This window comes from Pygocentrus nattereri, chromosome 23, assembly GCF_015220715.1.
Source record: "Pygocentrus nattereri isolate fPygNat1 chromosome 23, fPygNat1.pri, whole genome shotgun sequence".
In the NCBI taxonomy this organism is placed as follows: domain Eukaryota; kingdom Metazoa; phylum Chordata; class Actinopteri; order Characiformes; family Serrasalmidae; genus Pygocentrus; species Pygocentrus nattereri.
This window is the reverse complement of record NC_051233.1, coordinates 7,416,711-7,443,206: the sequence shown is the minus strand read 5'-3', so window position 1 is coordinate 7,443,206 and position 26,496 is coordinate 7,416,711. Positions and strand designations below refer to the sequence as shown.

Here is a 26,496-nt window from a genome sequence, read left to right as displayed (position 1 = left end):
CCCCACAGGTGTTCAATTGGGTTTAGGTTTGGAGACATGCTCAGCCAATCCATCACCTTTACCTTCAGCGAGGCAGGTATCATCTTGGAGGTGTGTTTGGGGTCATTATTGAGTTGGTGCAGTTTCCGAAGAGAGGGGATCATAGTCTGCTTCAGAACGTCACAGTACATGATGGAATTCATGTTTCCCTCAATGAACCGCAGCTACCTAGTGCCAGCAGCAGTCATGCAACTCCACTACACATGCTGGACACCATCTGAGCCAAACAAGTTTATCTTGGTCTCGTCAGACCACAGGACATGGTTCCAGTAATCCATATTCTTGGACTGCTTGTCTTCAGCAAACTGTTTGCGGGCTTTCTTGTGCGTCAGCTTCAGAAGAGGCTTCTTTCTGGGATGATGGCCATGCAGACCGTGTTGATGCATTGTGCGGTGGATGGTCTGAGCACTGACAGGCTGACCTCCAACTTCTTCAACCTCTGCTGGCAGCACTCATGCATCTACTTTTTGAAGCCAACCTCTGGATGTGACGCTGAACACGTGGACACCACTTCTTTGTTCGACCCTGGCGAGACCTATTCTGAGTGGAACCTGTCCTGGAAAACCACTGTATGGCCACTGTGCTATATCTTCTTATACCCTAGGCCATCTTTATGGAGAGCAACAATTTTATTTCTCACATCCTCAGAGAGTTCTTTGCCAGTGGGAACTATATGAGCGAATTGTACCAAAACACCAAATTTAACAGCCCTGCTCCCCATTCACACCTGGAACCTTGTAACTCTAACGGGTCACATGACCAGGGAGGGACAACGACACAGTTGGGCACAATTTAGACATGTTCACTGTGAGGTGTCCTCACTTGTGTTGCCAGCTATTTGGACATTAGTGGCTGTGTGTTGAGTTCTTTTTAGAGGACAGTAAATTTATACTGTTATACAAGCTGCACCCTGACTACTTTAAATCATATCCAAGGCTCGTTTCTATAGTGTGGCCCCATGAAAAGATATAATAAAATATTTGCAAAAATGTAAGGGGTAAGCTTTTGTGAGATACTGTCATTTTAAAATGATGGATCATCACATTACTGTGAAAATGACTCGTTTTACAAGATGAATCTAAATTGACTGTGAATATAATTATATAATAATTCATAGGGCTGTATGTTTATAGCTCCACATCGCTTCTGATGACGAACTTCTAGCCAATCGCAGCGCAGGAGGGCGGGGCCTGTCGTAATACGGGTGGGAAAAGAATAGCGCAAGCGGACGGCGCGGCTGGTGGTGGGAAACTAAAGTAGAGGGAAAGAGCTTCTCAGCGTCAGAAGGTGAGTTTATACTTCTTTAATAAAACGAGCGGAGTTCCAGTGAAGAGCCGCTCATTGCGCTAACAGCCTTTGGTCTGGTCTTTGGTCGAGATCTGCTTTCACTTTGTTCTCATGTGAGCGCCTCTCTGACCGGACTGCCCAGCTGGACTTCAGTTCTCAGAGTGGACGCTGTGATATCGTTGTGTTAGGGGCAGTTTTCGGACCTTGTATGGATGTTTTTATAACTGTACGCGTTTATTATGTAATGCGTGAGCGAGGCAGAGAGAAGTGAGCTGTAAAGTCTGCTTTACAGCTGAGGCTACAACAGCAGCTTTACTGAACTGACCACACATATAATCACTGTCATGTGTTGAGCTGATGAATTAGAAACTTTGGCCATCATTCAGCTGCCTTTTGAAAGGAAATTCCACCAATGTTTTGAAAATTCTCAGTATAATTTAGAGTTGGAGATGTAAACAGAGTCATCCGGATGGGTTTGGTATGAAATGGTGCAGATGTGTTTACAGTGGTGGTGATAGGAACCAGGGGTCACCATGGCTACAACACAAATATAGGCATTTTATTTACCATCCAAAACCACCAGTGAACCTACATGTGTCTTCTGAGTTTTATATGAAATGTTAATGATGGCAAAACAGTGGAAAATCTGAAATCTGGGGCTATTTTGCCTCACAGCACCCTGCATGTATCCCTCCACCATGACCGGATTAAAAAAAAATATACATGTTCAGCTTAGAGCTTCTCAAAATTGTAGTAAAGCAGTGTCCCAGTCATCAGGCAGTGCATTCATAACGTCTGGTTCCTATCACCACCACTGGGAACAGTTCTGACTCAGTACACTTCTCTGGAACAGAGCATTTCACCCCAAACCACTCTGAACGTCTGAACCAAACCACTCGGAACCAAATCTGTCCGTCCATAAGGGACGAGTGTAGAGAAAATCTAGCGGTCGGTATGAAAGGACAGTTTCATATTTGGTCGTTATGTTTGTGATGTGCCCCTTCCAGATAAAGACAGACAGGAGTTTTCATTTCTAAATAAGCCAAATAAAATGCCTGTCGCATTAATGTTTCTGCTCAGCTACTGAATGAATGGGAAGTAACAGCAGCTGGACAAAGCTTTAGCTCTGTTCACTCCATGACCACTGGATTGATAGCTGACCATCCAAAGACATAAAAGGGAGAAGAATTAAAATTACATTAATAAAGGATGGAAACATATAGAAGCCCATTCCTGCCAGAGATAATAATATAATCTTATATCTTAAAATAATATCCTTCTATGTTCAAATAATGACTTAGTAACTCAAACCAATGACTTGCTCTGCCCAAATGACTTAATGTTGCTAAATAATGACTTACCATGTCAAAATAATGATGTACTATGTCTAAATAATGACTTAATAACTCAGAATAATGATTTACTATGCTACTATATTGACAGTATTTTGAAGGTGTGACTTTATTGACATGATGTCTTTTATTTTGACTTAATACTTATAAATAATGTCTTGAAAAATGCCTTATTTTATGACTTAAAATGATTTGGATACTCGTGACCATTTTCAAATAACTTTAAAAAGTAAGTCATTATTTTGGCATAATAAACCCTTATTTCAACCTAATCATCAGCATTTTTTAGAAAATAAGTCATTATTCTGAGATACTAATTCAAAAAAATTTGATATACTTTGCAAAAAAAGCATATCTTTAAATCAGTTTATATAATAACCAAGTGTGAGTGACTCCATTAGTTCAACATTAAAGCAGAACATTATTGTAAAGCATAAAAAAGCCATGAAGCTATTCTTGTTTATCAGTAAACACTTGAACTCTGTAATGAAAGAATAGCCAAAGTCATGACCCGGGGTCCCCTCAGCCTTTCTCTGGCCAGCAGCAGTCAGCAGGAATGTCCACCAATCAGTCGTTCCAAAGAGTTTTTTCAGAAGCGTAATGGCCCAAAAAGAGGCAACTTCCATGATCTTTAGTTGAAACGAGGCCCATGAGAGTTTACTGCTAACGCCCGCCTCCTTCTCAGCACCGCCAGGAAGTGTCAAGGCTGGACTAGAGCACTCAGCTCAGCTGAAATACAAGCTCACACACACGCACCTCCCCATCCTGCCACTGCGCCAGAGCCCACGCTGTCCACAAGTGCCGGCTACCGAGGAGAAACCTTCACCGCAGAGGGATACGCTGGAGAAAATGGAGAGCATCACTGCGTTCCTGGCTTTACTGACGTGCCTCAGCGCCGCAACCTCAGGTAACAACCCCACCTGTTAGCGTTTGAGTTTCAGACACAATCAAAAGGAGTTTTCCTTGATGTTCTAGCTGGTACAGTAAAGGCGCCAGACAGTGTTCTTTGGTATCCTTTCAGTGGATGGTTTTAGAGCTTCAAACAGCTCATTTCCTTATGGAACCCAAAAGAAAGAGAAGGTTATTTTATTGCCTTTTTCTAAAGAACATAAGATGCTGATTCAAAAGTGGAGACACAATATAAATAATGGACATAGTTATCGTCTTTCAGGTTGACTCATTTTTGGCTTCACTATATTTGCTCATTCATGTAAATTCAGTTCAGTACTGCTTTCTACTTGTCTTTTTTAGTGCTAACCCACTTTATTGCTTCTTTCTGAAGAACAAAGTGCTGAGTCAAACATGGACACATGAATTAAATAATCGATTTAGTTGTCGTCTTTCAGTTGGACTCACTTTTAGTGCTGTTTGTGCCAAAATGATGTCACTTTATTTGCTCATTGATGTAAATGCAGTGTATGATTTTCCTCCTTCTTGCTTTAAGTGCTAACACTTTTTTTGCTGATGTGGGATGAAAATTTGCAGTAAGACACTTCAGAACTGCAATATCAGAGCTCGGCACTAACTTACTTTAGATGGCATATGAACTGACTCGATGTGCTGCGCTCTGTATTCCCTGACTGGGGACTTTAGACTGACTGTGCATGTCAGTGCAATAACGTGAGAGCTGTCACACAGTGCCAGACCGGGCATTTGTCCAGCACAAAGAAAGACAAAAAAGAATGACATAGTAACAATGGTATGCAAAAGTGTGAACACCCCCAGTCCAATGACACATTTTGTTGATTTTCTATCTGAAAACAATTGAACTTAAATATGAACTTAAATTTAGTGAGCACCTTCTGTTTGTTTCATGTAGTTAATGCATTGGCTGGGGGCGCCAAAACTTTTGCACACCACCGCATTAGGGTTGGTGCGTGAGGATAAACGGTCCATGCTGCCAAAACGGGTGTTAACATATTCCCATGTGTTAGACGGGGACTTCAGAAGGCGTGTTTATAGTCGTGTGCAAAAGTTTTGGCGCCCTGGTAAGATGACGTTTTGCTGATTTTTCGGAGTGAAAATAAGTGAACACGTTGCAAAAGTTCATGCACAAGTTCTGTCTCTGTGCTGAGTTTAGCATACTGCGAAAAAAAAAATAAAACTGAAAATAGGAAATTGCTAGAACGTTTGCAAGTGTGTTCTCTGTAGGGGAGACTTTTGATTTTGCATAAATCAATAAAGCATGTACCTTAGAAATGATACAGATATACGTGACACCACTTTCATATCTTCATTCACTTTTGATGTTTATCCAATCTTGCCAAAGCTAGATTAAACAAACAAATCAATACGGAATATCTGTTCACTTAGTCTCATAGTTTTATACTTTACAATCTGCTGAATCTGCTTCTTTTCTTTGCAAAAGTGCTGGAAGCTTCTTCTTTTTGTGTGTGTTATGCTCTCTGATGGGTCTTTATTGGGTTATACAGAGGCCTACTGTAAAAGCATGCCTATACCTATTAACAAAGCCCTGGAAAACAGTATGAATTGCACCGTCTGGAATTTTGCAAACATTATATGGTGCAAATATATATGTTCGTGATTAAAACGTGTCTCTCTCTATCTCTCTCTCTCTCTCTCTCTCTCTCTGTTCACATATGCAAGTCATTAAGTCATTTGGCATTTTGAATGCACTGCACATTGTTGTCCTGTAGACTGTTATCCTGCCAAAGTATTGGGACACATGTAGATCAGTGCAAATGTGCTCTTATTGTAGGAGGTAACAGATCCAACTTTGGCCCAAATACATGCTTAACTGCTTTAAGGAAGGCCGATGATGTAAGAGTGGAAACGCTGTCCACTGCAGCTAAATGTAATGATTTGTGTATTAATGCATATTTATGCAGATTTTCCTTTGTTTTGAGACATTTGCTGCATTGCACTTATATATTGATATCCATATTACATAGCACCCTTCTCAAGAAGGCTTGTTCACTCTGTTACACTGCATGTTACACTATAGAAATGTGTAAATCTAACCAAATGAACTCACCAAAGGCTGTAAAAGCAAAACAGGTTGATGGGACGGTAATATAGCAGAAATATAATATTATGATACACAGTTTGTATCAGGATATTTCACTTTTTCTGATGTTTAATATGTTGGAACTGCACAACTAATAGCAGTATCACATTTACAAACTACTGCAAAAACTACATTGCACTAAAAAGGACTTATGATGCTCCATTTGTATTGAAGCACACTGTTGTTCAGCGTCCTTGACAGAGAATTCCACTGATTTTTCAACATTTCTGTTTAACTCAGGGGTTGAGGTGTAAACAGAGTGGTTCAGATTTCTATAGTGGTGGTGATAGGAACCACCATGGGGTCACCATGGGGTCACCATGACTACAACACAGTAATATAGACATGATCTATATTATTATAGAATATAATATTTTATTTACTGTCCAAAACCACCAGTGAACCTACACTTGTCTTAGGAGTATATATGATGTTTTATATGGAATGTTGATGATGGGAAAATAGTGGAAAATCTGAAAAGGTAAGCTTTCTTTGGGGACTATTTCGCCTCACAACACTCTGCATGTACCCCAATAATACAGTAAAATAAATGGACTAAAGCACATTTTAAGCCAAAATTGTATCACAAACTATCATACAGTAATGTATTAAGAGATCAGGCAGTGAATTCATAACCATTTTGTTTAAGAACTTTCTGTGAGAGAGCTTTTAGAGGTGGACGTCTGGTTCCTATCACCACCACTGTTAACAATTCTGACTCTCTAAGTTTGTCTAGGACAGAGCGTTTCACACCAAACCACTCTGAATGACTCTGTTTACATCTTAAACATTTAATCAAGCGGTTCTGAAGCTTTTTGAAGAATCAGTGGAATTTCTATTTAACTACTGACAATGGCCATGATATACTTGGACACAAGTACTGTGAACTTGATAACAAAAACATATCAGCATGTTTATCACTGCGACTAATCGACACACTTTTCTGGAAAGGCAAAAAAAGTTGATCACCTCACTTTCTGGAAGTTTTGATAGGTTGCTACAGTTATAGTTCAGTACACTTTGCTGAATGGTTCTTAGTCTAGAAATGAGAAATTATGATTTTTTACTCCAAAAAGATGCAAAATCCAGTTCTCTAATAGGCCGTTGGGCAAATATATTATCATTTGTGACCAGTCTTGTTTTTTTAAATGCAAATTCATTTATTTAACGGACCTGCATGACTCTAATGGGTCATTCTACAGAAACGCCTATTTTTGTGTCCCTAGCATTTACAGACATATTACACTTGAAAAAACATGATAGGGTTACAATTTATTTATATTTTAAAATAAAACTATGATTTCTTTTAACAATCACTCCTTCTTCATCCATCAGTTCATCAATATTGGTTTTAAACCAATGATATAGAATTCCAGGCACCACAGAAGTGCTTGTTCTCACAGTCATGCGTAAAGGGTGGGGCCATGTTTTGCTGGATGTGCTGGACTTTAACTACAATAATCTAAACATGACCATGTTATAATATGAGTTGAAAGACATAAAGAAAACAAACGACAAATAAATATTATAAAATGTATAATAAAAGTTGGGGTCCCCAGGAGTCATGTCACTGGTGTTACTGCATAACAAAAAAGCTCTTATTTTGAAATATAAATCACACTGATGACATCACTCGACTCTCTTACCTGTTTACATGGTGAGTCCACCGTGTCTTTTCAGTTATCAGACATTTTCTCATTTAGCTCATAATTTCATGTGAAGCTTTTAGTTGAAGTCACTGGTGTGACCGACTTTATTCTGAGGTAATTGTGAAAATATAGAATACAAATGGATTAAATTAAGCATATTTCTGTGAATTTCCATGATTGACAATGTGTGGTTTGATGCTCTGTAGCAGCCGTTTTGTACAATGCATTTTCTATTGATAACGTCACTGGTGTTTCTGTCTCTGGCGTTACCTTTCTTATGTGTAACACCATTGACGATCAGCAACACCAGTGACTCCTATGGAGAGATACAACAAGTGGACGTTTCTGTGGAATGACCCTAATAGGAACTAATTTTATAGATGATGTGACAGACATTGAAGAAAATCGGTCTGTTTTCTTCTTTATATTGCTTATTATCATCACAAGCATCTTACATTTTGACAGACAGGTCTTTGATGCATGTTTAATGATATTTGCGTGTGAGTTTTGTCCTTGCAAGAAGGAATATAACATAGGAAATTGTGCTCAATATGAGGAAACCGATGTTGTTATTAATACCTCTCCTGGCTGAAAGAACAGTCCATTCTTTCAACAGTGGGTGTGCATCTTGCTGCATTTATGTGGAATTCTTGACTGCGGGCCAAACTGGAACATTGTATGTTGCTACTCTTTTTTTTGCGTAGGTGAAACAGCCACTTATTGTGATGCATTACTTTCATGTTTGTAGCTACGGTGCTAGTTGGTGACTGGTATGATTGCCTTGATTTACTGGAGCTGTTCAGGTGCTGCAGGTGTTCGATAAGGGTTGAAGTGGCAGTTGATGTGAGTCGGTCTCTGAGGCTGATAGTAAAATTAGGCATCTGGGGCCGGATTCATGAAAAATCTTCTCAAATGTGTTTTTTCTCAACTTCATTCTTAAGAAAAAAGTCACTAGAAATTGGTAGTCTTGAAATAACTTCTTAAGAATGATCTTATTTTCTATTTTCTTAAGAGTAATTTTAAGAACAAGTGTCATTCTTTAGAATATTGTGTTCTTAAATGTTTTCTTAACCTTACAATAGCCTCACTGATTATACCTATCATATAAAAAGAATGATGACACATGCTATCATAATAACTACTTGCTGCCCAGCAAAAGTATTGCATAAACTGACCATTAAACCAACCAATCTGCTGCTGTTCTTGTTCGCAAATTTTTTGAACGCTTGTTTTGATGTTTTTCCTCCATTTTTCTCCTCTGATTTCATTAAACTAAATAACAGAAACCAAAGTTCATTCAAATTTAAAATGTATCACGGCTCATTTATGGTTAAAATGCAGCAATGCACACATAAGATCTTAAGAAAATCTTAATAATAAGAAAATCTTAATACTAGTTAAGATTGTTTTAAGAACATTTTTGAGAATTGCGTTATGAACATTCCTATGAACTTCATAGTGTTTTGTCTTAAGAACCTTCGTAAGGTTTTTATGCAGAGAGCTTTCCTGAGTCCTGCCTCTGGTCTTTACCACTGCAGTGTAGATGTAGGGCTATTACAGCAGATTGATGGGTTTAATGGTCAGGGAATGCAATACTTCTGCTGAGCAGCAAGTAGTTATGATGATATGTCATCGTTGTTCTTACAAAATACTCTTTTATGAGTATATGATGGGTACGATCAGTATCTAGAACAATGAACAAAGAAAAGACAGATTTAGGCCTTCTGCAGAGCCTGTAAACAACAGCCAGTTGTTGTTCAGCATAACTGAATAAACTGCATAGTTACCAATAGTAGCTGATTGGATGGGAACCCGATATGTGGTGCTACTGTTTTGTTGATGCATTTTCTCCTTTCCATTGTGTTTGCAAAACTAAAAAAATAAGTATATGTCACTATTCATATCGCACATGATGAAATTTCTTGAAGTATCTTTATATCTTTGTTGTATTGTGCTGCATGGACTTTTTTAGCCTCTTGAAACCCAGTATTATTCTTCACTTGCTAATATATGAAGATTTTTTACCCAGTAATTACAATGAAATGCTCAGTAACCATCATGACTTATCAAGGTAATAAGATTTAAAATACTCAGTGGTATGAATTATTAAGTATTTGCTAAGAATTGCTGAGAAATTAATATGAATTAGGTACTAAAATTGATCATTTATCTTGTAACTACTTTGAAATATTCGGTAACTACCACTTTAATACTAAATTACTCATGGCGTACTATGAAATATTGAATAACTAATATGAGGTACTCTGTTTCTAATGAGAAATACTTAGTATCTACTATGTATTATTAAGTATTGTGAAGTATTATGTAACAAATATGTGAAGAGCCAACGTGTGGATCCAGAGTTTAGAGTTTACAGGGTTAAAATACTGATGTGCTCTTCAGTATGACTAGTATAAAGCTTCTGTGTCTAAACCACAGATGAAGGGAGTGACTGCGATTTGAACCTGCAGCCCTCCAGGTCCTAGAGTGAAGGCCATATCCATTAAGCCTCTAAAACCCCATGATGCTCTGCCACTGTCAGCGGTAGCTTTTAATCATTTTAATGAAAAATAAGAGAGAGAACACAAGTTATTGCTGAAAAGCCACAGCCACATATATTTACAGTATATTATATATATACAGTATGCAGTACTGTGCAAAAGTCCAAGGCCACCCTTTATTTATTTATTTATTTATTTATTTAATCCAGTCAAAACCCTTGCTAAGCACAAGTTATTCATTTCATCCTTTTTTGCCTCAGGAAAAAAAATATTTTTAACATAAAAATACACAGAAGCATCAACCACTAATTCTAATACCAGATGTTTGAGTGTTCAGTGTGTCATTCTTCACCTTTATTACAGCTTTGTTGTCTGTCAGGTCTTCCAGGTGGTTGTTAGGCACCCCATTTTCTCTCTTTTTAAACTCCAGTTTTGGGAACTCTGACTTTCTCCTTCCTCACACAAGAGGATCATCTTATATCGAATCTTCTCAGAAATATTTCCTGAAAAACAACTGGAAATGAAATAAATGAAGGGCCTCTGACTTTTGCACAGCACTGTAGATGATACTGTTCCTTTGGTGTGAATAAGTTGGAAGAGACAAAATGCACCGGCAGCAGAGCAGCGCCACATTTAAAAGGGATTTAAATGATTTAGGACAGAACAGGAGGAAAAAAGTCAAACAACTGGTAAAAATAAAGGAATAAAATAAGATGATCTCATAACAGGCTGCTATCCAATCAGTTACACTGGCTGTTCTTTTTTATAGACTCTATAATTGGTCTAAGTATTTTTATGACCCATCCATTTGCTCAGTGTTCTGATCATCCCCAACGTATACTTAAAACGTAAAAAAATATCGTGCCATAATTTATCACAATAATAACAATGTATCATCACATCACCCACCCTGAGAGTGAAAGGCCGCCAGAAAGATGCAGAGAGTGAGTCTATGTGAGTGAGTGAGATAGATTGAGAGAGACAGAGGTAAAGCTAGCAGTTGGGGGCTTGTAGCTGAGCCTGGAGGGAAACCACAGGGACTGATATCCTGAGGAAAAGACAGAGAGGGGGGCTATTACATAACGACTGAAACCCACCAGCCTGGCTATGGCACCAGTTTACCGCTCTGAAGGAGCCCTGCCAAGAGAGAAGGAGCGATAGAGTGGAAATAGAGAGGGAAATAAAGACCCTGAGGGAAATAAAGAGCCTAAGGGATGATGGACATTTCTTCAGATAGGGGAAAAAAGAGAAAAAGCAGAGGAAAAAAAACAAAAAGCAGAGGCTGGAAGAGAGGAAAAAAATCCCCCCTGTGTTAAATATGGCGTGTAGAGGACAAATAAGGCACTTCCCCGCAATGAAATGAGCCAGACAGGGTGGCAGGGAGACCCAGTGACGCGACTGGAGACCGATTTCTATCTCAAAATCGCAATTAACAATCCCTCTCCCCCTCCAGCCCGCCGCCTCTTCCACCGCCATTCTCTTTTTTCCTCCTCCTTTCTGCTTTCTGAGCCGTTCAGCTGACTCTGTTTGTGCATTATTTCCTCCTGGTCCTCAGTGCCACTTTGTGGTGTTTTTCTCGCTAGCAGGTTGAGAAGTTTCTGTGCAGGTTGACGGAAACTTTTCTGCTGTAGGTGCAGATGTGATTAACCCTTAAAGGACCTGAGTCATGGAAAGCTGAATTTGCCTTGCTGAGAGAAGGATTAGAGTCTGAAATGGGATGTAAACACTAAATTATATTCATTCATACATACAGTATATATGGAAACCAGGCTGCTTTGAATTCAATGCCTTTGTGACATCACAAAGACCATCGTATTTACCCACATTTGCAAGTTCATCCTAGACAAGCTTAGCTCCGCCTACTCACATTGACATTATAAATGGTGTTTCATTACAGACTGCGTTTTGAATGAGGCATGATATAAGGCAGCCAATCAGAACAGAGGGAATTTGCATATGTTAGTCTCGGGGCACAGGATCATTACTCACTATAAAATTCATTATAAAAATGATTAAGATTACATAAACATCTTACATTAACCATTATCAAATATTCAGTAACTATGATGGATTTTTCAGTGCCCACTATGGATTATTCAGTATTCACTATATATTATTCAGTATTCACTATGAATCGTTCAGTATCCACTATAAATTGATTAGTATCCACCGTGAATTATTTTTTATTCACTATAAATTATTCAGTAATTATGATTAATTATACAGCATCCACCACAAATTATTCAGTATCCACCATGAATTATTCAGTACCCACTATGAATTATTAAGTACTTATGATGACTTAGTCAGTAACTATGATGAATTATACAGTAACTACTATGAATTACTCAGTATCCACTATGAATTATTCAGTAATGATGAGGAATTATTCAGTCTCCGCTATGAAATATTCGGTATCCACCATGAATTATTCAGTAAGTAGTATGAATTACTCAGTATCAACCATGAACTGTTCAGTATCTACTAAGTATTCATTAACTCCTATAAATTATTAAGTAAACACTATGAATCATTTTGCAACTACTCTGGATTTTGGAGTATCCACAATGAATTATTCAGCATCTACTAGTAATTTTTAAGTATCCACTATGAATTATTCAGTATCTACCATTTACAGTCCCACAATATGGAGTTAAAAGAATGTATCGTTCTACAAATATTAAAGTGGGTGGAATTAACACTCCATTCTTTGTTCGCATTACTACTCAGTGGAATTTTCCACTTGAGTGTAATTTCCCCTGATGTAACGTGTTAACAAGACGCTCGTACTTAAGCGGAGAGAGAAAGATCAAAGGAGCCGCTCGCAGACACTCGCGCTTTAATTCTCTCTCTACTTTCCCCTAATCATAAGCACTGTCTTATTTTAATTAGGACTCTTATTATAGGCACTCCAGTCTTAAACTGCCTCGGCTTGAGAATGTTTTATTCCACTAAACTCACATTAACATACAACATCTGCCGTGTTTTTAATCCAGGTGTTTGGTGAGAGCTGTTTTGCAAGAATTCTACATGGATGCAGAATCAGATCAGTAGAAAACTTATTTACCTTCATGAAGCATCAGATATGACATTATATCAGTCCGACCACAGATAAGTGGTGTGAATTCTCAGTGTAAATTCCGTAGTGATGAAAAAGATCACAGTCTTGTCCTCTTATCAAACGCATGACCCTGCAAACTGCAGGAATAAATAAACACATGGAAAAAACGACGTCATGACAGAAAGATGTTTTCAAATCGTTTTGGAAGTGTAAAACACTGCAGAGAGCAATTCAAATGACCAACATGCCTCCCTTATCTCCTTGATCAGACAACAGTCTCACCTACCTAAAACTAACCAAAAGACAAAGAGAAAGATTTAAGATGAATATTGATAAACTGGAGACAAACTGACTTATTTGTGTTTATAATCACTCCAGTTTAATCTGCAACGAGAAACTGTCAAGCACTAAAATGTCGTGAGGCTAAAGTCGGCTTCTTGTTCGTTTTTCTGGTCCCACCTTAAATGGTGCAGCGGTTACATTTTGGCGCCTCAGGAATCATTTAAGGTGGAACGGGAAATTTCGAACAAGAAGCGACTTCAGCCTCGCAAAATGCAAACATTGAGTGAATTTTCAAGAAACTGTTCTACTTTTGAGGAAAGGTTTCCTGCTGGAGATGTGAGAAAAGCAGCTATAGCTGAGCAAAAGCTTAAAGCAGAGCAAAGTATATTTACAGCCAAGATGGTCAAATGGTCATAAAATGTTGTGGCTCTCAAGGTGGTTTGATTTTTATTGTCGGTTCAACCTGAAATATTTCATCGCGGTCCAAAGAAAACCATGTATCTCCATTTTTGTTGATTTCTATCTTTATATGTCATTTCAACACACCAGCATTAAGTTGTTTAAACATTTCATGATGAATGGACCAATAGAAATGCTCAAACATCACTTGGAATAGAATCTGTTTACATTAACTTACGTTGATGCGTAGGAGTGTTTTTTCCCTCTCCTGTAAAGTTACTATTTTGAAGATACTAGTTTTTCTTTGGACAGTGACGATTTATTTCTCATAGGAAACAATTTGTTTATAATGCATTTACATTTACAGAATTTAGCAGAACATCTTATCAACAATGGCTTACAAAAGTGCTTTGTTGTCAACTCTAATACCATTACTGACTTTTAGACACCACTAAGAACCAACAGACACTTTTAATGTTTTTTTTGTCCAGGAGGGATGAGCAAGAGCCACATATATATATATATATATGGGCACTCATGGGCTGGAGGTTAGGGGACCAGCCGTGTGACCGGATAGTCACCGATTTGATCCCCTTGGCTGATGGTCCATGATTGAAGTGCCCTTGAGCAAGGCTCCTAACCCCCATTTGCTCCTCAGGTGCCATGGATAGGGCTGCTCACTGCCCCTAGTGTGTGTGTTCCAGTGGTGGACAGTAACTAAGTAAATGTAATTAGTTTCTGTACTTAAGTAGTTTTTTAGTGTATCTGTACTTAAGTTTTTCCATTTTGGGCGACTTTTTCATTTCACTCCACTACATTTCAGAGTCTAATCTTTTACTTTTTATTCCACTGCATTTTGAGAAATCTGTCGTTCCTTTTGGTTTCTGTGTGTATAAAAACATAACATGTCAGAACAAAAGAAGCGCAAAGCCAGAGCACCAATCAGGGCCCAGCGGTCACTTTGTTCTGAGCTTGTTTTGACCTGTTGGTCATACCGACCCAGTGCAGCACACGGTTCAACATCAGTGCAGCAGCGTAAAAATTTGGGAGCACATACGTCCCTAAATGATGAACTAACTTTGTGTAAATAGACCAGAATATAGAAATATGTCCACACATGCAGTCGTGACTGGCCTGTTTCTTTTTTTCTGAATTTCTACAAACACCATTTCATTTTATAGTAAATGAGTTTGGGCTGGTTTATGTTTATGAACAGACGCCTACAGATCAACATAGTAAAGGAGCTCATCTGTGATCCTGAGTTTAAAGCCAGTTTTTATTCAACTTAAACTTGGAACTAAGTTGTAAATAAATCTGAAACTGAAACTTTGCTTGTGTGTAAAAGTGATTTCAGAGCCACTCGGTTCTCCCTGATGGAAACTGTTTACCTTCAGTGTTTTGTGCTTCTGATCATTTTAATAGACGTCAGTGTCACTAATTAATGACGTTCTATTAAAAGACTGGTTTACCAAGAGAGACGCTGGAGGACTTTCACCTGAAATGAGTTCATGAAGCCAGTCTGGTTATAAAAATGATAACAGGACCAGATCAGAGCCAGAATTACTCTTTTAGTACTTTTACTTTAAACTTAAGTCCATTTGAAGGCAAATACTTTTGTACTTTTACTCAAGTGGAGGTCTAGAGTAAGGACTTCTACTTTAACTGGAGCAATATTTTACCTTGGGTATCTCTACTTTAACTCAAGTATGTGATTTGTGTACCTCGTCCACCTCTGGTGTGTTCACTAGTGTGCATCAGAATCAGAATCAGAAGAAGTTTTATTGCCATTGTCAATGAACAGGATTCACAGACTAGGAATTTGCTTCGGCATGAAGGTGCAACATAAAAACAAGTAGTACTAGGCATGCAAAATTAAGTCCACATAAATAAATACTCTATGCAACTATATAGATAGAATGAATAAAAATAAAATAAAAATATATATGTGGGTGTTTCACTGCACGGGTGGGTTAAATGCCGAGGTCTAATTCCACAGTGTGCAAACACAGTTGGCAAGCCAGTTAAATTAAACTCTAATTCTTATATCTGTATTTCCATGTGTGGATGGTTTTAGCCCGCAGTGTTAAGATTGTGGTTAAAAACTGCAATACAGCCAGTTTATCAGCAGCTATCATTGCTGTTTTGTTGAGACACCCCAGACTCAGAAACTTAGGGCTCATTTACAAATCTGAGTTTCCCACTGGTAAATGTGACATGCATTCACAGCAAAAGTATTAGCAAGGTAACTAACATTACCTCCTGAACATATGATGGTGGCTAATCTATGCCCAGTTTATGCTAATATCAAGGGAAAAAGATAGAAGTCTTTAAAAGCCACACGACCGTGTACCTTTCTCTAAATATTTTACTAATTTCATTACTGTACTGCTAACGATCTCAGCAGGACAGTCTCTTCAGCATTAGCTTTATTAAATCTATGTCATTAGTGTGAAAGCTTGAAGATCATATTCACCTTAACAATGTGCCGTGTGGGGGGGCGCGCTGGGGGAGCCGTCTGGCCGCCATCTGAACCAGTTCCTGGAAAAAATAAACATGCGTAAAAGAATGACGTGAGGGCTTTGGGCCGAGACTGGCTGCATTGCTTATTTCTCTTTCGCTCTCTCTCTCTTTTTCTCCCTGGGGTAGTGTCTCCAGACCCCCCAGCCAGCCGACAGTTGCTTGAGCCTGAATGGCTCATTAGCGGCCGGCCGCGATAACTCTCCAATCCGCTGTCACCAGCCCACAGCTCGTACTGACCGTGCCAGCGGCCGCCGCCTGCGCTGATAAGGCCTGGCGTGAGGCTGCCTTATCGCTGACCGGCTGAGCTCAATCTGGGCCCCCGTGGTCATTATCCACTCTCCACATCATGGAGACGTATGCTGCCTGCCAGAAGTTTGGGGACACCCGGCTTTTTTTCCCAAATAAGTGCTTTTAAAAATTTCCAGTGAGCATTTTCTGAAAATAGTTTATTACTATCATTTAACACTTAGCTGGTTAATTTATTGGAAAACTATCATTATTTGTGACCAGTATGCGCTTTTCTCGTTCCTTAACATGGACAAACATGCTGACGCGCCATTACAAGCTTGAAGACGCTCTGGACTCAGATAAAATGAACAAAAATGGATTCATATAAAAGGCCAGACAGAATCCAGGCTTTGCAATCGCTGCTGTTAGCTATGTTAATGGACTTTTTGTCCATGTTTTTCGATATTAGCATGCTATCCAGCGTCAGAAACCACATAAACAAGTATATTTCAGATTACTGAACAACTCCACATGGTTTGCACCATCTATAGAAAATCCCATTTCTTACAGCTGCAGTGCTAAATAATCAGATTCAGATGCCAGGCATGTCCTAGCTTATCAGATATGCTTGAGATAAGGAAGAAAAACTGTAAAAACTAGGTTTTTAGCCAAAATATCACTTTAAATCTACTCGGACAAGGCTAAGGTGTGGTAGCCTAACTCTGCATTTTATAAAACTCACCACAAAGCGCAGTCATCATTTCTTGCTGGGATCATTCTGGGCTCACATACGCATAAGTCTTGCTGTAAGTCAGAGTCATCGGCGGTCTGGTGGTATGGCAGTGGTAGACTGTGTTGATTCTGTCTGAAACATATGTTGCGTGAAGGTACATCAGATTTGAATGATTGGGAGTGGCCGGCGAGCGCAGAGACTCAGGCTGTTTCCATCTGCTTAGCGGACCGGGCTAAATGAATCTTTTCCTCCGTGAGCCGTGGTGCTAATTAATGCAGGGAAGATAGATGGGCTCTCTGCGCCTCGCGTCAGGAACAGCTCATCACTCGCTAATTCATTTGTAAATAGCTGGAGTTCTGTTCACGCTGTTGTTCCACAGCTTCTGCTGATCTGTCATCGTTTTAAAAAGCTCGCCGCACGCTTGAAGGACGACAGCGACGTGTGCAGAAATACAAAACTTGGCCCTGTTCGACGTTATTTTTATAGGATTGTTTGTATTTTTAAATAAACACACTTACTTTTCACAATAATAATGAAAGCATTATTTATAAAGCACATTTATGTAGCACAAATTGCTTTACAAAGGTATTCAAACAAGACAATAAATAAACAATGCATGAAAAGAGAAAATTGAATATGCTGTTAATAAAACCAATAGAAAACAGAACAAACAATAAAGAAACTCTAGTAACAATGTAGACATGCCTTCAGTTAGATTTGTGCCATATATGTCAAAACTGTATGACAACGCTACTTTCTGTTAGCACCCCTATGGAATTATAGTAGTATGTTAGCGCCATGCTAACAGTGATTCACATCATGCACATTTTATAGCCCTTCCAGCTTAAATGCATACAGTTAAAGCTTGTTAAATACATTTGATGTTTTATTTGAGGCTTGTAACAGATAATAGCATATATTTGAGCTTGTATGTATCAGTTTTACAGTGAGTCCTTCAGTAAAGAGTGTTGGTGTAGAGATTCCTAACAACCAACTGAAACACTGCTTAGGCTATGGCTTGTATTCATAGTCAGTAATGTATGTAGAACTTCGAGATGGACTAGAGTGAAGATATAAAATTGGTCTCAGAACATGACTTGATTTGTCTGGTTATGATGGTAGTTTATATAACCTGTAAGGCCTTCAGTTCAGCCCCTGAAGTATCTTGGCTGTATCTACCTAGAATCCGCAGAAAAAACAATCCTGATTGGATAAACTTCTGTTGAATGGTTCAAGAATGTAATGCTTTTCCTTTTCCAACCAAAACGTAACAATTAACTTAGTGAATAACTACATTTTTGCACAGTTTAAATACATAAAATAAAATATAGTGTAATAAAATAAAGGGTTAAATTAAAAATGAAAGCAAGCTACAAGCAATGCAGGAATTATGACCTCATGAAACCATGCCATGACAATTACAAGGCGGACTTAAAAATTTACTTCAATTGTGAATGTTGTGTTACTTTAAACATATATTTAAACACAAACAAGGCCAGTTTCCCAGACCTGGATTACGCTAAATCTAGATTGAAGATGTTTTTAATAGTAAAACACTGCAGTTTACACAGAAATCAGGTATAATCCATCTCCCTGAGGGTATATTTACCTACGCTTTAGTCGTGAAGCAGAAAAAAGGAGGGAAAAAAAACAAAAGTATTCAGCTGAAGTCCCAGCAGACGCAGCATGTGTTTTGTGCAGGAAATGTCACTTTAGCTTCAATGCCGATTTATAAAATAAAGCCCAACTAAACAGCCGTGTGATCTGCTTTTTCAGCACAAACACGGATGGTGATGTCATTGGTTTGAAAAACAGAAATCATTGTGGCCTTGAGGAGCACCTGCACACTGGAAATCCTGATCTTGCTCTGTTTTAATGAGCGCACCAATGCATAAATATATATAGATATATATTTTATCTGTATATCCAGATCACTGAGACTACAAAATGGTCATTAGGCACGTTATAAATGTTTCTGAGAAGATTAGATGTAAAATAATCCACTTGCATAAGGAAGGAGAAAGTCAAAAGAAAATAAGTGAGTTTCCAAACTTGAGTTCAAAAACTGATTAAAAGCTACAGAGAAAATGTGACTCCTAACAGCCACCTGGAAGACCTGGTAGACACCAAAACTGCCCCCACCAGAAAAGCAGCACTGAAAGCTTTCGTCTGTGAGGGAGAGGAGAAAATTCTGATGATGTTTTCGGGACACTGTTAAAAAAAAAATTATTTGAAATTTATTCATGTAACTTCATGACTTTATTCTCAAAATATTACAACTTTACTATTGAGATATTATGATTTTATTTTCAAAATATTAAGACTTTCTTGAAATTTTATGGCTTTATTCTAGAAAACGTCTCAAAATATTAAGTTTTTACTTGATATATTTCAACTTTATTCTCAAAATATTTTGACTTAATTCTCAGAATATTGTGACTTTTTAAATTATTATGACTTTATTCTCAAAATTGTGGAGATATTATGATTGTATTTTCCAAATATGAATTTTTAATTGAAATTTTAGTCTGAAAAATACAACTTTATTCCCAGAATATTTAACTTTATCTTAAAAGGTTTTTTTACAGTGGCCCTAAAACAAATCAAGCTGCTTCAGGTCTGGAAACATCCACAGGTGTTTCTCTCCATCCTTCCACTGTGAGAAGACCACTCAGCGCTATAGGTCTGAAAGGATGAATCATTACTTCCAAGATTGATCTTGAATGTGCGGAAAAACATTCCTGTATGCTTCTTTAAAAGCTGAAATTAAAGCAAGGAAAAGAACTGAAGCTGTAATAAAGGCAGAGTGGAATAGCCCAAGTTTTACTTCTGTTAAATATAATTTGCTGTTATTTCTGAGGCTCTGAAATAAGTAACTCAAACTCAGTGGCTGTTTTGATAGAACATTAAATACATGTAAGGTGGTCTCTAACTTTTACATAGGTCTGTATGTCAACATATTTTTATCGGTATGTGTTGGACTGTGCGCATGTGTGTGTGTGTGTGTGTGTAGAGTGTTTTGGAGTGGAGCCGTCGCGCTGTTTATTTCCGCTGTGTGTCGGCGGCGAGTCGGCTCCCGGAGGTTTAAACAGACGCTCTGAGACCCGGCCTGTCTCCAGCCGTCTGGACTGAACCATCAGACTGCTTTAGTTGGGGTGGTGGGGTGGGGGGTGGTCTGGAGAAAACTGACGTGGTTTAATCTGTATTTAAACTGACCATTTCTCTGATCAGGACATAGATCAGAGAATCTCCTGACCCTACAGGATTTTTCCTGCTCTAACACACCCACTTCAGCTCAGGAAGGGCAGATTAACTCCTTAAACTCTGAGGGTCTGTATGTGGATCCACATTTGAGTACCTCACACTCATAACTACAGAACCTACACATGAGTTTCATAGTACATGATGAATAACTTACAGTAGTTGTTGAAAAATTCAAAGTAGCTATAAAATAATTCTTAGTAGATACTGAAATATTCACAGTAGATACTAAATAATTCACAGTAGTTATTGAATTATGTATACTAGTTACAGAGGAGTACAGCTGTATGTAGTTGTAATGTAATGTAGTTTAGTAGTTATTCAATAATTCATGGTATGTACTGAATAATTTACAGTAGGTATTGATAGTAATTCAGAGCAGTTACAGAACAACTCACAGTAGTTATTGAATAATGCATAGTAGATATTGAATAATTCATAGTAGGTATGGGATAATTCATATTAGATACTGAATAATTCATAGTAGATACTGAGTAATTCATAGTAGATACTAAATTGTTCGTACTAGGTACTGAACAATTAATATTAGATACTGAATTATTTTAAGTATGTGCTGAATAATTCATAGTAGTTATTAAACAAAGTGTACTAGTTTTAGAAGAATCTAGTTGTAATGTAATACAGTTCAGTAGTTACTGAATAATTCAATGTAGGTACTGAGTAACTCATAGTAGGTACTGAATAATTTGTAGTACTTCTAATAGTAAGATTTGAGGTGTTAGTCTCTGATCTCACAATGATTGCTTGATGTTGAGTAAGAAATGCATCATAAAATCTCAATCTTACCACCATTTAATTTGGTTGTACCATTCACTTCATTCAGTTCATTCAGTTTGGAATGAGGATGTTAGTCTCTGACCTCAGAGCGATTCTATTTTAGTTCTTACACAAATAAACAATTATCACTAAAAGAATCAAAATTTCATATTTCACCACAAATTGCATCTTTGATTTTTTTGTTTTAGTACAATTTGGTTCGTAATATTGTAATAATTTAGCTAATTTGAGCGGAGGATCTATTTACACACTACTGGAATCTACATATTAAAAAACAATACACATTGTTTCAGGTCAGATAGCACAGATGTTTTACTTCAGCTAAAAAATAGTGAATAGATAATGTAAACAATTACTGAATTTTAATTGAACTGCTTGGAATAAAGTGTGGTAAACAGTAGGTTAAGTTAAAGTGACTATTATTACTGCTTCACAACGGAATGATATAGTAATGGTAAACGTAATGTGCTGACCGATTCTTAAATCTGACTGGCTGAGCCACATTGAAAGGTGATACAAGCACATTATTACTAATAAATTTAACTGATATATTTTGTCACACTGTGTCTTGTTGCTGCCGTTTTATAAAAGCAATAATCCACTCGAAGCCGTTATGATGGTTTTAGTCACATTAGATAAAATCACTATAACACACAGCCACAAATAGCTTATTGCTTTACTGACATTCCGAAATCGATGCAGAGGAATGACCACCTTCAGATTTATATATTTTTATACTCTTAGTGTCTAGTCTTAAAACTGGCCAGTAAGCTGACCATGATACAGACGATCCTAGGTGCTGTAGAGGTTTTTGATCAGGCGGTGTAGAGGCAGCAGTAGAGGTTAGAGGCCAGGGGACAGCGCAGGCCTCTGCAGGCCGCTGATAAGAACTTGTTTGTCTTCCTGTGGATGGTTAGGCCTCAGTCGGCAGCCACGGAAGCTTTGGGACAATAGGTGTGTGTGGAGCTCAGGCCGGCCTCCTTCACCCCACCCCCCCACTCCCTCCTCCCATTGAACCCCCTAACGCGTCCAAACATAACTCTATCAGGAACATTAAAGGGGAATTCCGCTGATTTCTGCATAATTCAGTGGTTGACGTGTAAACAGAGTGATTCAGAGTGGTTTGGTATGAAATGGTTCAGATTCCTTGGTGGCGATAGGAACCAGGGGTCACCATCAAGACAAATATGGACATTTTATTTACTATCCAAACCCACCAGCGAACCTACATATTTACCTACAGTTTTACATGGAATTTTAGTTGGTAAAATAGTGAAAAATCTGAAACAATAAGTAATTTTTAGGGAATATTTTGCCTCACAAAGGTCTTCACAAAGGCCTATATATATAATGTAATTGCACAATGCACAATGTAAGTTTCTCTAACATTTTATCCCAACCACTCTGAAAGACTTTATTTACATCTTAACCATTTAATCATGCAGAAATTGTAAAAATTGGTCGAATTTACTGTTAACCATTTGGAGTCTAATCAGTTGTCGATGTAATTACACAGTCAATGAAATTGTTTTTTTTCAATAATTCAATGAATTATTTCATGGATGAAAAATCCAAACCGTCTTAGTATTAAACGTCCGTTTTTGTTATTATGCCTTTAAGGCTGATATATGTAGATGAGTTGAATAAGAGAGAGAAAAGAAGTGCAGTGTGGTTAGCGAACATTCATTCCTACACCAGCTCACATAATTTACTCATCACTCCAGCCTGATGATGCATAACTAATGAGGCTTATCTTTAATAAACCAGAATGTTGCGCGTGACTTATGGACACAAGCTATGCTATGCAAATTGATGAATGTACCAAACAGACAATTAGGAAACTTCCCTGCATTTGTAATATTCCCTGTGTTTGGGAATATTTTATGTGTAGGTCTATCAGGGGAAGACAAAACAATGTGCTTTCTAAAATGTCTTGCTGTAAAGGCTAAAGAAAATGGCTTAAGGTCACTTCTTTTGGTTCCTCGTGGTTTTGTGATGTATTTTGTTTTTTTTATAGGTTGAAATCACAATGTAAAGATCCTAGTGGTTTAACAGGTGATCAAGAACTGATTCTAAACGTGTTTGATGGTTTCCTAATGGGATTTAAGGGTTTCTACAGGAAAGAGGTGGAAACCATGAAGCCAATTCCTATTAGAAAGCAAAACTATTAGGTTTGAATACTAATAGCGTTTTATGTTTTTTTAGCAGGGCATAGTTTGTATTCATTTGCAGAAGATGATTAACTAAACATGATAATGTGGCTAAAATTGAATGAGCTGTTTTCATTCATGTACATCAAGAGGTGATGAACCATCCGGTTAACCATGGCCTAGGCAAAAAAAGTACATCGGTGGAAATTAACGTAAGGCCAGAAGCTCACTCTTTTAGGTGAAATCACTGGTTACGAGATTATTAAAAAAATAATAGCATATGAATAGCAGCAAGAAAAAAGAATATATTTGAAAATATACAACTAATTGGCACAAAACAGGCAGCATGGTGGCACAGTGGGTCGTGCTGTCACCTCACAGCAAGAAGAGCCTGGGTTTGATTCCCCAGCGGGGCGACCAGGGTCCTTTCTGTGTGGAGTTTGTGTGTTCTCCCCATGTCCCTTCTACCCAATGACCAAGCTAAACTATTACATTGTAGAATCCTTTTAAATTAATAAGTGCTATTTCACCAAACTGTTAGCCTGTCTTGTCTGTCATTCTCTGATTAAAAGTATCCAGTAAAAAGTGACACTTGTGAAAAAAAACTGTCTGAAAATAGCCAAAGATTAAACAGATCTCTTATCAGCATTAACTGATTTAATTTAATTCTTTAAAGGAAATTACAATATTATATCTGAGTAACTCAACATCTTAAGTAAAGGTAAAGTTTAAAAAAATTCACTTAAACAAAGAGGGGTTGGTGTGGGTTCGTGTCTGTTGTTAGATCCTGCTGGTGTGGGTTTGTGGCTGTTGTTAGATCCTGCTGGTGTGGGTTCGTGGCTGTTGTTAGATCCTGTTGGTGTGGGTTCGTGGCTGTTGTTAGATCCTGTTGGTGTGGGTTTGTGGCCGTTGTTAGATCCTGTGGGTGTGGGTTTGATGCTGTTGTTAGATCCTGCTGGTGTGGGTTTGTGGCCGTTGTTAGATCCTTCTGGGGTGGGTTCGTGGCTGTTGTTAGGTCCTGTTGGTGTGGGTTCGTGGCTGTTGTTAGATCCTGCTGGTGTGGGTTTGTGGCTGTTGTTAGATCTTGCTGGGGTGGGTTCATGGCTGTTGTTAGATCCTGCTGGTGTGGGTTCGTGGCTGTTGTTAGGTCCTGCGGGTGTGGGTTTGTGGCTGTTGTTAGATCCTGCTGGTGTGGGTTCATGGCTGTTGTTAGATCCTGCTAGTGTGGGTTTGTGGCTGTTGTTAGATCCTGCTGGTGTGGGTTTGATGCCGTTGTTAGATCCTGCGGGTGTGGGTTTGTGGCTTTTGTTACATCCTGCTGGTGTGGGTTTGTGGCCGTTGTTAGATCCTGCTGGGGTGGGTTTGTGGCCGTTGTTAGATCCTGCTGGGGTGGGTTCATGACTGTTGTTAGATCCTGCTGGTGTGGGTTCGTGGCTGTTGTTAGATCCTGCGGGTGTGGGTTTGATGCTATTGTTAGATCCTGTGGGTGTGGGTTTGTGGCTGTTGTTAGATCCTGCGGATGTGGGTTTGTGGCTTTTGCTAGATCCTGCTGGTGTGGGTTTGTGGCCGTTGTTAGATCCTGCTGGTGTGGATTCATGGCTGTTATTAGATCCTGCTGGTGTGGGTTTGATGCTGTTGTTACATCCTGCTGGTGTGGATTAATGGCTGTTATTAGATCCTGCTGGTGTGGGTTTGATGCTGTTGTTAAATCCTGATGGTGTGGGTTCGTGGTTGTTATTAGATCCTGCTGATTTGGGTTTGTAGCTGTTTCTTGATGCAAATTAGAGTGACTTTCATGTTAATAGTGCACACTGCTGGAGAAACTTCAGATTGGAGTTCTAAAAGCCCCACCCACATACTTTACATATTCCAAAAAAAAAGTTTTGGTTATAATGGAATCCCTTTAAATACTTTCGAGAAATTATGAAGTATGATGTTTTCTAATTTTACAACTTTTATTACTTAACTTTATTTAGCAAGCTGTTGAAATTTTCATCTTTCCCAACACAGTGATTATTGCCTTGTATTGTTGCTATTACAAAAACATAAATTCTGAAATTAAATGTAACAGAACTTTGTCCATCATTTTTGAATGCATCCTGAAGTTCAGTTTCAGTCCCACTTTATATTGTCTCTAACAGCTGTGTAGTTACACATGAATACCATGTGCAACAACACGAACTACTGATGATTTAGCCAATGTTACAGATGGATTACAGAAGTAAAGCCCATGTAATTACACATGCATATCAACTTCAGTTTTGCCTCATGTAATTACACAAGTTTATTTTTTGATAGTGTGGTTACAAATGTAATTACATGTATTTTATTACCCTTGTGTAATTACACAATAAAATAAGAGAGAAAAGGCGGTTGCAATTATTAACATGTATGTAATTACATGAGGCAAAACTGCAGTTTATACCCATGTAATTACATCAGATGTCCGTCTGTATTCCATCTGTAACAGTGACCAAGTCATTAGTAGTTACATTGTTGTTGCATATGTTATTCACATGTAACTACACAGTTATTAGAGACAGTTACTATAGAGTGGGACCTCAGTTTCGGTAATCAATAGATTTTAGTTTTCCAATACTGGCACCTCGAGCAGTTAACCGAGTACTCGAGTACTTGTGCACTTCCCTAAACTCAGTGTGAGCTCCCCGAGAAGCATGAGTTCACTAGCATAATGCTAACTGCTGTCTATGTGGTTTCATTCAATTTAGCAACATTAGCGTTTTAACCAAACCGCTCTTTAAAGTCGATAGCTGTGAACCTGTGTGGCTTCGTTAAGCCTTTTATCAGTGTGCTGCCAATAACGATATTTATGAAGAGGAAACAATAGCTGACCAACTTGGGCAGCCGTTCAGCCTAAGGAGTGGTCAGCAACCTCTGACTTTCTGAGGAGACTCAATAAAGGAAATCGCCGCTTCCAGGATGTAGTCCTTTGCTGCCAGTTCAGGACACTTTTGTGAAAACATTACCTTGTAACTGGAAGCGCTTTGAGATTTAGATGGGCTTAGTCAATTTTTCCTTCTTTCATGCTGACCTCTGCAATGTCCTGACAACACTCTGAAAACAAGAAGTGATTCTGTGTAACAAAGTGTTTTGTTCAAAGCACTTCTGTTCTGATATGTGACTACAGAGCAGCGTATTTATCTACAGCGTCACAGCGTGCCTCACAGTTTCACCATATGTGCTCTGA

The 26,496-nt window shown here is 38.3% G+C and overlaps 1 protein-coding gene across 1 annotated transcript in view; it reads left to right on the top strand.

The window, feature by feature from the left end:
* Positions 1–1,253: 1,253 nt before the first annotated feature.
* eng (endoglin) overlaps positions 1,254–26,496 on the top strand; it is an 85,251-nt gene continuing 60,008 nt past the window's right edge. The window contains exons 1-2 of the mRNA XM_017702892.2: positions 1,254–1,326; positions 3,364–3,585. Of these exons, the coding sequence (XP_017558381.1) occupies positions 3,528–3,585 (58 nt within the window). The 5' untranslated portion in view covers positions 1,254–1,326; positions 3,364–3,527. The remainder of the gene's footprint in view (positions 1,327–3,363; positions 3,586–26,496) is intronic.